The sequence below is a fragment of the Cavia porcellus genome, unplaced genomic scaffold (assembly GCF_034190915.1).
Source record: "Cavia porcellus strain 051 isolate PalLab524CR breed Dunkin Hartley unplaced genomic scaffold, mCavPor4.1 scaffold_6, whole genome shotgun sequence".
NCBI classification, from domain to species: Eukaryota; Metazoa; Chordata; class Mammalia; order Rodentia; family Caviidae; genus Cavia; species Cavia porcellus.
This window is the reverse complement of record NW_026947489.1, coordinates 103,481,815-103,495,812: the sequence shown is the minus strand read 5'-3', so window position 1 is coordinate 103,495,812 and position 13,998 is coordinate 103,481,815. Positions and strand designations below refer to the sequence as shown.

The 13,998-nt window shown below is 48.8% G+C and overlaps 1 protein-coding gene across 5 annotated transcripts in view; it reads left to right on the top strand.

Moving 5' to 3' along the window:
- Positions 1–659: 659 nt before the first annotated feature.
- Ampd3 (adenosine monophosphate deaminase 3) overlaps positions 660–13,998 on the top strand; it is a 42,964-nt gene continuing 29,625 nt past the window's right edge. For 2 of the 5 annotated variants that reach the window (XM_013148067.3, XM_063251913.1), the window contains exons 1-2: positions 660–846; positions 9,625–9,847. In XM_013148067.3, coding sequence (XP_013003521.1) covers positions 9,627–9,847 — 221 coding nt within the window. In that variant the 5' untranslated portion in view covers positions 660–846; positions 9,625–9,626. Of the gene's footprint in view, positions 847–925; positions 1,006–1,050; positions 1,239–4,862; positions 5,155–9,624; positions 9,848–13,998 lie in introns of those variants that run through there. The other 3 variants (XM_063251912.1, XM_063251911.1, XM_013148066.3) reach the window with 3 other exon arrangements.

The window sequence follows — 13,998 nt, the reverse complement described above, 5'->3', positions numbered from 1 at the left end:
TGTTTGTTGATTTGTTTTGTTTTTGAAACAGGATCTTTCTATGTTGCTTAGGCTGGTCTTGAACTCCATTATATTGCCCAGGCTGGCCTCAAACTCTGAGTGCTGGGGTTACAGGTGTGTACTACCATATCCAATCCCATTATTTATAAATTGCAAGAACTAGGTCATGAGATAGGAGAAATAAAACCTGGTCCTAAAGGAGACCACTGTGCGAAAGCTGTAGGCATAGAGGCCATATAGTGGTGTCACTAATGAATACTTTCTTTCCCAGTTGGTGACCATCTTGGACACCAAGTCAAGGACAGCTGATGACAATTTCACTGAAAATGGACACCATTGGCTCCAGAATGTGGGCTGCAGAGTGGGTGTGTGACGGCATCCTTTAGGAAGATTGGAAATACAGGGGCAGTTTCTGGCTGCTTCTGGGAGCCAGTTAGGAGTTTGGGCCTGGTTATATTCCAGTGAGGTTCCAGAGTCATTAACAGAGAGGAGGCAGTTAAAACCATGGGCGTGCAGAGATGCCCCGAGTGGGCCAGCAGGGTCAAGAGGTAGCTAGGGACCTGGCACAGTGGGATCCCAGGGAAAACCAGAAGGACAAAAAGCTCTGGGCTCTTGGAGGTTGAGAAGCCACCAGCACCCAGGTTATCTGTGGGAGGAGAGTCAGGAAGGGAGGGAGACAGAGAGGCGCAGGGGTGCCAACCTCATAACCGGGTACTCCCAGCTCTCCAGGCAGGAAGGCGTGGTCAGCAGGGAAGTGAGCGGGTAGCTGTGAGGCGCCTTTGGCTTTGGCAACCAGGAGGTCATTCGGGACTTTGAGGGGCAGGCACTGGAGCCAGGCAGCAAAGGGTAGGCAAATGAGTGTGTGTGTGTGTGTGTGTGTGTGTGTGTGTGTGTGTGTGTGTGTTGGGAGGGGAGGGACGGACACCTGGGAGGGACACCTGGGAGGAAACGGATGCTGCAGGCCGGTGCCGGTGCCGGTGCCGGGTGCTGGTGCCACCACAGGGAGTAAGTCACCTGGGAGGCGAGACCCCAGCCTCCCACCTGGGAACAGTCCTGGCCCGGAGGGAGCGGAGCTGGAGCCGGCCGGGCCCCCGACGCGAGGCGCGGGCAGGCTGGCATCTGACCCCGGGCTGCCCGGAGCACCGGCGGCACCGGGCGCGCTTCCGGCCGGGCTACAGGGCTGTCGCCGCGCCCGGGCGCTCTCAAGTGTCCTGCCGGCAGCCGGGCGGGCGCTTCAGGTAACGCAGCCCGCACCGCCCCGCGCCCGCGCCCGCGCCCGGTGGCGGGGAGCTGGGTCCCGCCGCACTGCGCCCTCGCCCAGCTCGGCCCGCGCCTGCGAGCGCGGCCTGGCCCCGCGGGCGGCGGTCTCCCTGCGCCCCAGCCGCGCCCTGCCCCGGCCCGCGGCTTGGCCCGGCCCGGGGAGCCCGGGAGCGCGGGGACCCCGCGAGCTGACCTCGGCCGCGCCCTGCGCCCCGGGCCGGGTCCCGCGTGCCGCAGTCCAGCCCGCTCGCAGCCTCCAGCTCGGAGCAGTGGGCGAGCCGCCCCCGGCCCGTCCTCCCCGCGCGTGCTCGCGCCCGGTCTCCCCGGAGCCTGGGCTCTGCGGCCTCAGGTGCCCCCCCCCCCCCCCCCCCCCCCCCCGGCATCCCTGTGCCTGACGGCCTACATTAGATTCGCAGGATGTAGGGACATCAAAGAAGCTAGGACCTGCTGTCTCTTCAGTGCGTGGAGTCTGTGGGATGTGGACAGCTGAGGGGACTTCACCTAGAGCCCAGGGTGGGACGGGGTGGTGGGGCTGTGGGTCCTGTGACGCCTCTTCGCTTTTCTGGACACAGGGAGGTGTGCAGCCTTGTGCGCCAGTAGTCTGTGTTCTGCCCTTGAACTTCCTGGTAGCTGCTTTGCCAGCGGAGCTGCAAACGGCTGGTCTGGTCTGGCAGAGGCCTATGTTGTGACTTTTGAGAAGGCCTGGAATACAGCAGCTGGCTGAGAGTGTCCTGTCCCAGAACTGTAGGTGCCTGGGAGTGTTTTGATGACAAATAAGCAAAGGATCTGGGTGAGAACTGGCACTTTAGGAGCATAGTACTGAGCTCTTGCTGGCTGTCTTCACGGATGGAGTGACCAGCAATTAGCCATCTTCAGAGAGAAGCGTACCTTAGCTGGAACCTGGAAGGACAAATTCCTGGCTGCCAAGTGTCAGTGCAGAGTGAAAGGGGAACTGAACCAGGCAGACAGACAGGGGCTCTGTCAGCTCCTGCCTCAACCTGCGGATAGTAGGTTTGTGGTGATTGGCTTGGCCGTGCCTACAACTCCTGCTGCAACTCTGAAGGGCCCGGCTTGCTCTGAAGATAATGGCAGGGCGCTGGTCTCTCTAGGAATAATCACTTTGTGTTTTACTGAGAGACTCTTTGACCTCTCAGCCCTATCTGTAGGCTCTGCCTCAGTTCTCCTGAGATTCCAGATAGTGATGAAGTGATGAATCCTCACGCGTACATCATGTGCTTTGAGAATTGCGGGTTATTTTTCTTGCCCCTACACTTGTGGGATTGCCTTTTACACGGCCTCAAAATCAATCTCAGATCTTAATAATGTCGTGGGCATGTAAAAAGTAGTCACAGGTTAAGAAGGCAGATAGATTTTTTTTTTGTCCTAAAGCAACTCATTGGCCTTCCTTGCTTTTCTGTCAAGTATATTAGTTTCTTATTTTTTTTTTTAACATGCTGGCTATATATATAGGGCAAGAAGCAATGGCTTTTGTCTTTTGCTGTATGAGGAACTAAGTAGGACGGAGGAAGGTGGACTCATGGCTGAACTCTTGGCTGTGCAGTTATCAAGAAGTAGTATTCATAGAGGACAAGGCTGTTTCTCTTTCTGTTCAGGCTTCAGATTTAACATTGGCTTTCTTCTTGCACCCATGGAGGAATTTGGGTGAATACTAGGCCCAGGATAGAGCTAGATAAGTAATGTTGAATAAAAGGATTCTGTGTCTAGTAGAAACTTCATTATCATTTTCTAAATAAGAGTGTATTTTATTTAGACATTCTTGACAAAGATAATGATGGTATACTATTGACAAAGGTAATGATGTTGACAGATAATTTGTATGAAGCATGTATTATTCTGGCTTGGAATGATGGTGCTCACCTATAATCCTAGCACTGGAGAGCCAGAGACAGGAGGATTTCCAGGAGCTTGAGGCAGCCTGGGCTACATATTGAATTCAAGGCCAGCCTGTACTACATGGTCAGACCTGTCTCAAAAATAAACAAAACAAACCTCAAACCAAAACAGACACCTTAGATCTCTACTGTGATACTGGTACACTATTACTCAAAAATCTTACCCATGCTATCTAATTTATCATAGCAGCCCATGAGGTTGGTATTTTTATTCTTTTTGTTTGAATAGGGAATAAAACTGAGCCATAAAGATTTAGTAACTTGCCTACAGTCATGCAAGTAAGTGATTAAACAGGATTCAAACTCCTGTAAGCTGGCTGGTGTCTATGTTCTTTACCATATGCTGTACTGGTTCTTGACATTGCCATAGGTTAATCCTTTCCTTAGCTCATTTGTTTGTTCTTTTGTCTATGCAGTCGTTTATGCAAAAAATATGTGCTGAGTACCTGGCATATAACAGGTATGGGGATATAGTCATGAATGATACAAGCAAGGTCTGTTATGAAGCTGATATTCAGCAGGTGAAGTCCCTTTGCCCAACCCTTGTGTGAGTCACATGTGACTCAGAAATGAGAAGGAAAACAGGCCCCTAAAAGCCTATTCCTTGCATCTGGAGAGGACTACGGTATCTTTCCCAATGAGACTAATTTGATTCCAGCCTTTCATGTCCTTTAAGGGCACTTAAGTGGTGGCAATAAGTGTAATGTTGTCTCCTAGGCAGGAGATGCAAGCCCTGGGTCTGGTACTGATGTTCCTTTGATAGAAAAGTAAGGCTTTGAGTTTGGCCAGTGCCATCTGGTTCAGGGGGACATGTAGGCCACAAGAGACAGCAATAGGTTAGGCCCCAGGGAAAGTCATGAGGTCTCTATCAGAGATTACCCTGCTGAGACAGAGCTGTACTTTGCTCCCATATTGCTCCTGTGCTGGAGAGTGTTCCATCCCTTTGGACCCCAGACCGTTGTTCCAATCTGTGGTATCTGACCAGCTCATTGCTGTGTGGACCTGGTGGAGTGGGCCTCACACCTGTAAGTGGGCTCCAGAAGGCTGCTCTCTCTAGGTTGGAGAGTGAAGATTCAAGTGGAAGGTGTTTGCTAATACCCATACTATAGGATGTTAATAAGTGATTCCCTTGTGGGTGTTGAATTATAGAAATTGTGCATGAATCTGCTAACGGATCACAGAGTGAAGTCTTTTTCAGGCCTTCTGGTGTTGAGGATCTCATTAAAGGTGCAGAATAAAATTACATGAGCACACTGGCCTCAGGTTGGCAGGTTCCCATTATACTCCCTCCCCCTTACCTTCCTCTTCCCCAAACACCAGCAGGAGAAATCTTTTGCTCCTCTTCTCTTCTCTTCTGGTAGAACAATACCAAGGGCTTGGATTTTTTTTTCTCATGCTGTAAACCCATTTAATTATTTTATGAACACATATCTCCCCCTTTCTAGGTTACTTGTAGCCTGCTGATCACACTGTTTATGAAACAGCTGGGTGGACAGGTGGGTCGTAATCTGTGGGTAGCCGACACTCAGCAGCTGCCCCAGGATCATGTGTCAGCCTTGTAATCCTGCTCCATGTACCCTGGAGTTACCATGTGGGCTCAGGAGGGCTCATCCTCTCATTGGACATGAGGAGGTGACTCAGGTCCAAATCCGGGTTACAGCTAGCCCTCCTGGTAAACAACTGACCCATCCTTTCTGGGCTCTTCTCCTTAGGATTTCAACAGCATCACAGAAATAGCTGTTTTGCTCACGGTTATTTCCCAGACCCAAATGATTTGTTGAAGTCACTAGAAGGCTGCGTGTCTCTTCTGAGTCCGTCTTTTCTCCTAAGGGCAGATGAAAAGGCACAGAGCTTTGCACCTGTGAGGTTGTTTTCATTCATCCAGCTTGGCTTCCGTGGGTCACTTGAGGCGGGCTCCACTTTCCCCAAGGCAGCGGCAGAGGCTGCGCAGAGCTGGAGGCCCACGTGAACACAAGCAGCAGTAAGAAACGCAGGGGACGGGAGGGGATGATGGGTGGGCTCAGGGGGGCCAGCTGCTCCCTGCTTCTTTCTTCTGTGTGTGTGTGTGTGTGTGTGTGTGTGTGTGTGTGTGTGTGTAGTAGAGCTTGTCACAGTCATTCGTGAGATGCTGCTGCTTACAGTGAAGAAAGGAAGAATGAGAAGGGGGTGCCGGTCTCATATCCTGGCTATCCTTTCTGCTTTCTGCCTCTGCACCAAGGCTGTCCTCTCTCCCTAAGACTCTCTCTTTTTCCTGGGCAAGGAGGAGACGGTCCATGATCCTTCTTCCTTTAGAGGGGGAAGTAGGAACGGCTGGTATGGACAGCGGGCTCCACATTCCCTGCCCAGGCCTGGAGTGCCCTCAGGAGTGTTTGAGGGCTGGGGGATCTTCTGAGAGGTGGCAAGGCAGGCTGGGCCGCAGACAAATCTTGGTGAGATGAACCCGGTGGCCAGGTGAGACCTGATGTGGGACTCAGAATAGAAGTCCCCAAGGTGATGATGATATCCCTCCTTCTTCTCTGCTTTCAGGGCTCTGGCGTTGGAAGGAGCTGGTGGCTTATCTCTTGTGGTTGCCCAGGGTAGCTGAGGAGAGCAACTGCTTTAGTTTTCTCTGATGAGGGCTTAGAGCCAGGCCAGGACACTGCCTTTGGGCCATCACAGGCATTTTGCCTTGGATATCCAACTTTACCTGGGGGCTTTAGGATCTTGGCAATTTTCCATTTCTATTTCATATTCAGGGAAGAATTTCCATCCTAGACTTTTCCTGCTTACAAATATGCAAAGCAGAGACCTCCCACCCTAGCTGCAGGGCCCCAGCTAGCTGCTTTTATATGGACTCAGCTCAGTGTCCAAGCAGCACACAGCACAGGGTCGAGTGCTTGCCTGTGTGGCATCCTCAGAAGCAACCATGGAGTCTCCGGAGTCAGAATCAGGTCTGTGTGTTGCTCTTTTGTCAATCAGCATCTGGCAAGGGCAGGAAACAGCTTGACTTGTATAGAGGGGATCTTGGTGGTGGTACACTTTTCAAGAGGTGCTGCGGTGCCATGCAAAGTTATTGTGTGTTGCAATTGGCAGCAATTTAGGGCTTTCTAGCTGACATTTCTTCATGCTCTTTGCAGAGTGTTGTATGTCACAGTGAGATAAGCTGTATTGCTAGCTGACTGATGCCGGTGAATTCACAGTTAAGCCTCATAAGCCTGCTGGCTTCAGCTGACAAATGGTTGCAAGGCAGATGTGATCAGGCAGCTGGAGCTGAATTCTGCCTGGGCAGCTGCAGAGTGGGCTGTCCTTGGGAGACCTGGTGGTCTGAGAGGCGAAACAAGCTCTGGAGAGGCAGGCAGGAGCAGTCTGCCTAGGATGTCCAGAAGACAGCAGACATGTAGTGGGCTGCAAGACCTACCTGGGTTGCTCTCAGTCTTCACTGCTTGTTTAAAAACAGTGGAAATAGTTCTGCAGGCGATCCACTCTAGCTCTGTAAAGAAAAGCTTTTTGTGGGGAGATGCCTATGGTCCTTTCTGTGGTCGTGGAGTTCTTAATGTGCATTGTGAACCTGGACTGGGGGGCTGTGGAATACAACATCTCCGTCCTTGTGTTACCAGCAACAGGTTTTGTGTTTTGATTTCTCATGGACTTAGTTTGAGAAAAATGGATTTAATCTTCTTAAGCTGGAGGAGAAGATCTTTTACAGAAAGAAGATCTTTTACAGAAAGATAATCCTGAAAAAATATTTTTGGTTGACTTGAGCAAGCTGAAATGCTTTTGAGGCAAAGATAGAGGCTCTTGGGCAAGAACCTCAGACAAGAAGGACCCTGCCAGATGCCCACTCCTGAGGGGCTGGATGGCATGTCTGGTCAGGCTGTGTGTTTGCGGGAGGGGAGGGTGGTGAGCCATTTCTGCTCAGGATAGAAGCTTAGGCAGAGACAGGTCTCTCTGGCTCACCTCCTTTTGAGCTGGCCTCCAGTGTGGCCAGTGGGGCAGGGCCCTAACTGCCAACATCTATTAGAACAGTGGTGGCAAACCTGCGGCACACGTGCCATAGCCAGCTGTTCATTATCATTGAAAGCCCTGAAAGGTTTGCCATGACTGTGTAGAATAAGGAATTTAATTTGTTTTTATTATTTTATAAGGTCTTAAATCTATTTTCTTCCTCTGTGTTTATTTAACACATGACATGATAGCAGTGTTAATTATCAAAGTAAGACTCCCTCACATACATACTTCCTTGCCATCTGATCATGTTGAGTGTGTGTCTCGCCTGACCCTAAGCATAAGCATCTTCATACCTTATAATCAAAGTGAGGATATAATTTCATGTATTAATTTTTTTCATTTTGTCACAAGATTTTAAAACTGTGGTTGTACCATCCTTACAAGTATAAAGCTGGTTGCTTAACAGTTTATTTTCCCAAATGGATACACTCAAATTCAGGTGTTTTACAGTTCTTTATGTAAAGAGTGCAGGTAAACATCCTTGTGCTTTTTCCTTCCTTTGGATGCTTGTAATGGAATTTCTAGAAAGATGATTGCTTGATCAAACAGTGTGGCTTTTTATGGCATTTGTTGCCCTTTGCCTGGCTCTGGTTGGTGTCTACTTCTGGGATGTGATGTGAAGCTTTTGGATGCCTCCTTTAACAACTGTGGACTTGGAGTCAGGGGAAGGGACCCAGCTTTGCTCTGAGTGAGCCTGGTGTTTTATGCTGTGCCACCTTTCTCTCCCTTGTCCCCTTCTTCTTGGAGCCTCTGTGCCTATGGTCCTTGACCTCCCCCTCTCTTTGCCATTAGGACCTGGACTCTCCCTTGGCAGCGCTGTCCCTTCTCCTCTTCCTCTTCCAGGCTGGGCCTCTGTTGTCTTGGGTCTGCTCCCTGGATCAGCCCAGGTCAGCCCAGCTGCTTGCTGAAGGGGCTCCTCTCACCTGCTGCCTCCCACTCTTGACTAGGGCTGAGTGTGGAAGGAAGAGGAAACTGGTTTTGGAGTTGAGTGGCCTCTGGACACACCTCTGAATGCCCATTACCAGCCTGCTGTCCTCCTTCCTGTGTGTCATGAATTAGCCCCACATGGGGCAGAGAAAACCAGAAGAGCAAGCTGCCCCAGGCACTGGAAACCTCCCTGGTACCTAGGATTAAGCCATTTAGAACTGAAGAAACTTACAGACCACTTAGTCTCATCCTTTAATCTCTCAGATGATAACATTGTCGGGTCAGAAAATGACTGTCCCTAGTTATCCCAGTGAGCCCTCACTCCTATAATCGCTTCCTTTCCCTCCAGGCAGAGCTGGTCTCACCTGTCTGTCAACAAAACCACTTGTCTCTTAAATAAGCCTTCAAGAAAATGTGGTACTAGGTATGCAGGAAACTCCCTTTCTGTTAAAATCCTAGGGAAGGCAGAGGCAGCATCCAGCATTGCATAAGGCTTGTAGTAAGTGTTGTGTTATGCTGGGGACCATGAGAGAACCCTGTCTTGTACCCCGAGGGGCACAGAACAGTAGCACAGGATGGTGGTTAAGGGCGTAGATGCAGTGACTGCGTGTCTGGGTTCAGATTCCCGAGTAGAGTCTCAGAGGTGAAAGGGACAGCGGGAGAAAGAGAGTAGTCCAGACCTCTGCCAGTTTATTTCAAGTGTCATCCTGGGTAGATCTGCTTTCTATACCTTCATTTTCTCAACTGTAAATGGAAATAGTTAATATGTATAAAGTGCCTGGCAGAAAAAAATATATATATATGAAAAGAAAGAAGGCAAGCAAGAAACAAAGGAAAAAAGAAACAGAAAGAGAAGAAGAAACTGAGTAATTAGGAAAGCTCCAGTACACAGAGATGTGGACAGGAATGAATTTTCATCTGCATAAAAAGGGCCCCTGTTCAAATCCTTTGTTGTATTTGTTGTGCCTTATTAAAGGGTCCTGGAGGGCTCAGGGCACCGTGGAACTGTGTGGCAGCAGATTCTTTCAGCAAAAGGCCTTGTCCTTGACATGCAGATTGCAGCCGTGGATTTCCCAGGTCTCTTGTAGTATGCTGGGGCCTTAAGCTCACTGTTCATCCCGGAAACCTTGGTCTTCCCTTGGGGAAGGAGAGGAACAGTGGCTGCTTGTGTTGCAGCCCTAACACCCTTCCTCGCAGTCTGGAGCAGGGAGGGTTCTCAACTGTCTCCTGCCCTCTCAATCCTGGAAGTGAAGCAAGGAGCGTGAGGCCACTGTGTACTCTTGATTCCCCAAGGTTGGGAAAATGAACAGTGGCTTTCTCATGAAACATGAGAGGCTCTCTGTGCCTCACACACCCAATTACTTATAGAGCTAATTTTGAAAGTTGGCCCGCTGGGTCTGTTCTTGGAATTCCTGGGTGGACAGCTGAGCCAAGGCCCAGGTGGGGCTGGGCCGCGCTGCAGTGCCACCTGCTCTCCATACCGGGGACCCAGGGCATCCGGATGGCTGATGTTTCCTCTTTCTTTGTTTGCTCTCAGAGATGCCACGCCAGTTCCCCAAGTTGAACATCTCGGAGGTGGATGAGCAAGTCCGGCTCCTGGCTGAGAAGGTGTTTGCTAAAGTGCTGCGAGAAGAGGACAGCAAAGATGCCCTGTCTCTCTTCACCGTCCCTGAGGACTGTCCCATTGGGCAAAAGGAAGCCAAGGAGCGGGAGCTGCAGAAGGAGCTGGAGGAGCAGAAGTCTGTGGCGACCGTGAAAAGGTTTGTCCTGGGCTATCACGTGGACAGAGTTGTGTCCCTGACATGGGTCACTCAGGAAGCTGACGTGTTCCCAGGGGTGGGGCGATATCTTGACCAATTCACTCACCACTTGCTTATTGAAGGAAATCTTGGTGCCTGGGTTTGGTGAAAAGATCAGAAACTGTTCTCTCCCCGCTGCTATTTTAATAACAAACCGAGTGCATGCCATTTCCAAATGACAGTTCCCTTTTCTTTTTGGAAATTTGGGGTTTTTTTAAAAAAAAAAATCAATTTTCTTTGTTTCCATCACTTGACAGTCATTTGCATTGTTAGTTAACATTTCATTACTTGGCACTCATTTATATTCTTAGCATTTTTTTCTACTTGGGAATTTGAGGATTTTTTTTGGAAACACCAATTATATTTCTTTTCGTCACTTGCTGCTTGTTTTACATTATTAACATTTGCTTTCATTACTTGGCACTTATTTGAATTATTAGTTAACTTTTTTTGGAAATTTGAGGATTTTTGGGGAGACACAAATTTTATTTTTTCACTTGATGCTCATTTGCATTATTAGTTAATATTTCTTTTGGGAAATTTGAGGAAACAACAATTTTGTTTCTTTTTATCACTTAACACTTGTTAGTTGTTAATTAACTGTTTGCCAGGCACTGTGCTGGGACTGCAGATGTACCAATGTATAATGCAGTATGGTGCCTGCCCTGTGGAACTTACAGTGAGTCAGTACAATAATTAAGATATTGGACACACTAATAAAAGTATTACAAGTGGTGTTAAGTTCTGTTTCAATCAGGGTCAAACTAGAAAAGCACAAACCTGAGTATTGGCGATAGGATTTTGATGTAGGGAATTAGTTATGCACGTTGTAGAAAGCTGAGAAGCCAAACAAAGGTGAGAGAGGCAGACTAGAGATGGGACAGAGTAAAAGCCAGCAGCCCTGGCTGGGAGATAAAGAGATGTTGTGGATGGATCCCAGGACAGGTCACGCTGGGGAAGTGGGAACCATGGTAGCCTTTCTGATGGAAGCTGGAGGCGTGGAGGAGAGGCAGCTGCTAAGGGCTGTCGGCTCCGAGGAAGTGACAGTTTTATGTAAAGGAGTTCGCTGTGTGGTCAGCCAGTGGCATTCTCACAAGTAGGTGAGTCAGTCAGGGCAGAAGTCCCCAGGAATCTTCAAGGAGGCCTATTGGTTAAGGTTGGAGGGAGCCAGGCCATGCCCTGCAGCTGGAGGGGGGGCAAGACCCCTTCAGATTGGTCTTGTGTTCCCTGATGAGAAGGTGTGGGTTCAGTCTCTGTGTAATTCAGGTGTGAATTCCTTCACAACTTATCTCATTTGAGAGAATAGAATTGAAGAGGAAAGAAGCTTTCAAGAAAAATCTAGTGCAGCCACATCAGGGGTCACCACCTGACCACACACTACAAACTTCAAAAGCTGGTGTCCTGCAACCCTGGGCCTCTCTGAGACCCAGTCAGTGATAAGGCCCCACCCAGGTCCTCCTCATTGTTGAGAGGACCTTTCCTGTCTCGGTAGTGTAGAAATCCTTCACTAGCTTTGGAAAGAAGTAACAAGTTGACTGCTGGCACAAGGGCAGGGACAGGCCCTCACCCATCTGTAAAATCTGGGCTTGCCTTCTTCAGAAGGAAAAGGTCACGGGGCCACTGCCAACTGTCAGTGCCAGCCTTGTGTCGGGTGAGGTGGGTGGCTCAGCTCCAGCACTTTGCTCTTCCCTCGAAGGAAATAGGAGCATGGTTGTTGAGACCCTCGGCTGTGCCTGTTGACCTGTGGAAAAGAGGGGCTGGCTTCAGGACCAGTGTGCTCAGCGGAGCTTTCTGTGTGTGATGAATTGAGCAGTTTGGACTCTTCATAACGAGAGGACAGGGGTCTTGGATTTTTTTTTAATTAATAGGACTAATAAATGTCTGAAGTCATTTTCTATTAGAGGGGTGACACTGGGCTTGACATTTGCAATAAGAGACTGTGTTTTTTGTTTATCAATGCCCAGGCTAAGGACAAAATGGAACTTTCTTTCTCTCAGTTCAGATGGTGCTCTCTGGTTTCTAGAAATTGTTCTGCAAACTCCTCCCCAGAAATTTGTCCTGTCCTTTCCTGTTAGGCTGTGGGACCTTGCCTTGCATCTGTGTGCCCCATCTGACTAATAGCTCCTTGAAGACTGTATCTGGCTCACGCTGTCTCCCCAGCATCCAGCCTAGGCCTTCCCCAAGTTGATGAGCAGTGGATGTTTGGTAGAGGAAAGATATCCTGCCTTTCTCTTTTCCTCATGTCAAGGACCACTGTGTTCTGCTACTCATGTGCACACTGTGGGACCTTGGGAGAATTAGGAAATGTCTCTGGGCCCTAGCTTCCTCATCTGTAGAGTGGAGATGATAAAATAACTACTGTCATAAGACACTGTGAGGAAACAAGGAATTAACATGTGTAAAGGCTTGCCTGAGTCGCAGTTAACATGTGTAAAGACATGCCTGAGTCGCAGCAAGCCTGTAAATGTTGGTTCTCCAGCCGCCTGCTGCTGAGTAGTAGCAGCTGCTGCCATAGACTTCTTAGTGTGGGCTATGTACAAGGTTATGCAATTGCATTCTTCTTTCATCCCCACATTAAGTTTATGAGTAGCTATTCTCAGAATCCTGAATTTGGAGATTAGGAAAATAAAGCTCAGGGAAATTGGGTTATCTCTCACAAAGACAAATAGGAAGTAACAGAGCAGGGGCTAGAACCCATGTCTTTTGAATCTAGACCCATCTTAACCAAGAGACCGTCACATTCGCAGGTGGAAGGGAGCCTTTGGCTTCTTGATGTGCAGATACCAGAAAGATAGTACTGCTCTTCCCAGATTGTACCTGCTGGCTTCTGAAAGACAGCCCATCTCCTCAACTACCTGCTGAGCATTCCAGTGTCCCCTGAGATCACCCTCACACAAATTTGTCCTTGCACATCACTTCTCAGCTCACTGTAGGTACCTTTATGCTAGCTTGTCTGCAGTCACTCTGTGCATCCAAATTACAAATGGGCAAAAACCCCCAAACGGGCTGAAGCCCAAAGTTATGAATGGGTCCCAAAGCCCTAAATTACAAATGGGCAAAAAAGCTCCCAGAAGTTGTCTCATTCTATCTGCAGTTACAAATGTGTGCACAAATTATAAACAGGCAAAAAAACCCCAAATACTTACAGATGTTTAGCTGATTGATCAGTGAAAAAATAATTGGGGGGGGTCCCTCAGTAGCCCCGGACGAGCCCCCAAATCTTGTAATCCACAACGAGCCTCCCAGAGCCCCCAACCTTGAGTCCAAAAATGGGGCAAGACATGTTTTTTAAAAAAGCAGTGCTGTTTGATTTATTTTATCCTGGGCCCAGTGACACAGTGCAGTTGGAGTTTGCAAAAGCTGTGTGTCTCCCTCAAAACTTTCCAGACTTTTTGTAGAAAGCACAGCTTACAAAGTAAGGGGTTATGGGCATGGATCAGGAAATCTGCTAAGGAATAAGGAAGACCTTTGTTTCCCTTAGCAGAGGACAGAGAAGTCTAGCAGGAATTAACAATCCTTTGTCAACTTATTTTAGCACAACATCTGTTATTTGTAAAGGACAGCAGTGATTAACATATAAATTAGGTCAGGTTCCCAGGGATTTACAATTCTTTACAGAGGGGAGCATTGACTAACATACCAATTAGGTCACCCAGAAAAAAAAAGACACATACAGAACAGTATGGCAGTGTTACAGGTACTTTGGTCATATAACTTAAGCATAACACAAACATAACGAAGCTCTTTTTGCTAGTGTACAGCAGTTGCGAGCAGAAAAGATGAGTAGCTGGTGCACAGTTTTGTTGTCCAGGATTTCCAGCCCTAGGAGCCAAACTGGCCCATGAGGGACTGGGGACTGACTTTGGCTACCTGGAGAAGCACTCATTTTGTAGGCCAGGCCCAGACCAGGAGCTGCTTGTTACAGACCTGTCTGCCTTAGGACGATGACATTCGCCAGATCTCTGCTGGGGCTCAGGATGGGTCAACTTGAGGGAGGGTGGGCTGTTGGGAGACAAGCTAAGAACTAGAAAATCCTAGTGGTGCCCAGAGCCCTGTTTTATCCACACTGAGTCTCCTCTTCACAGCCTTACTAGAGTTTGCCCACCCCATAT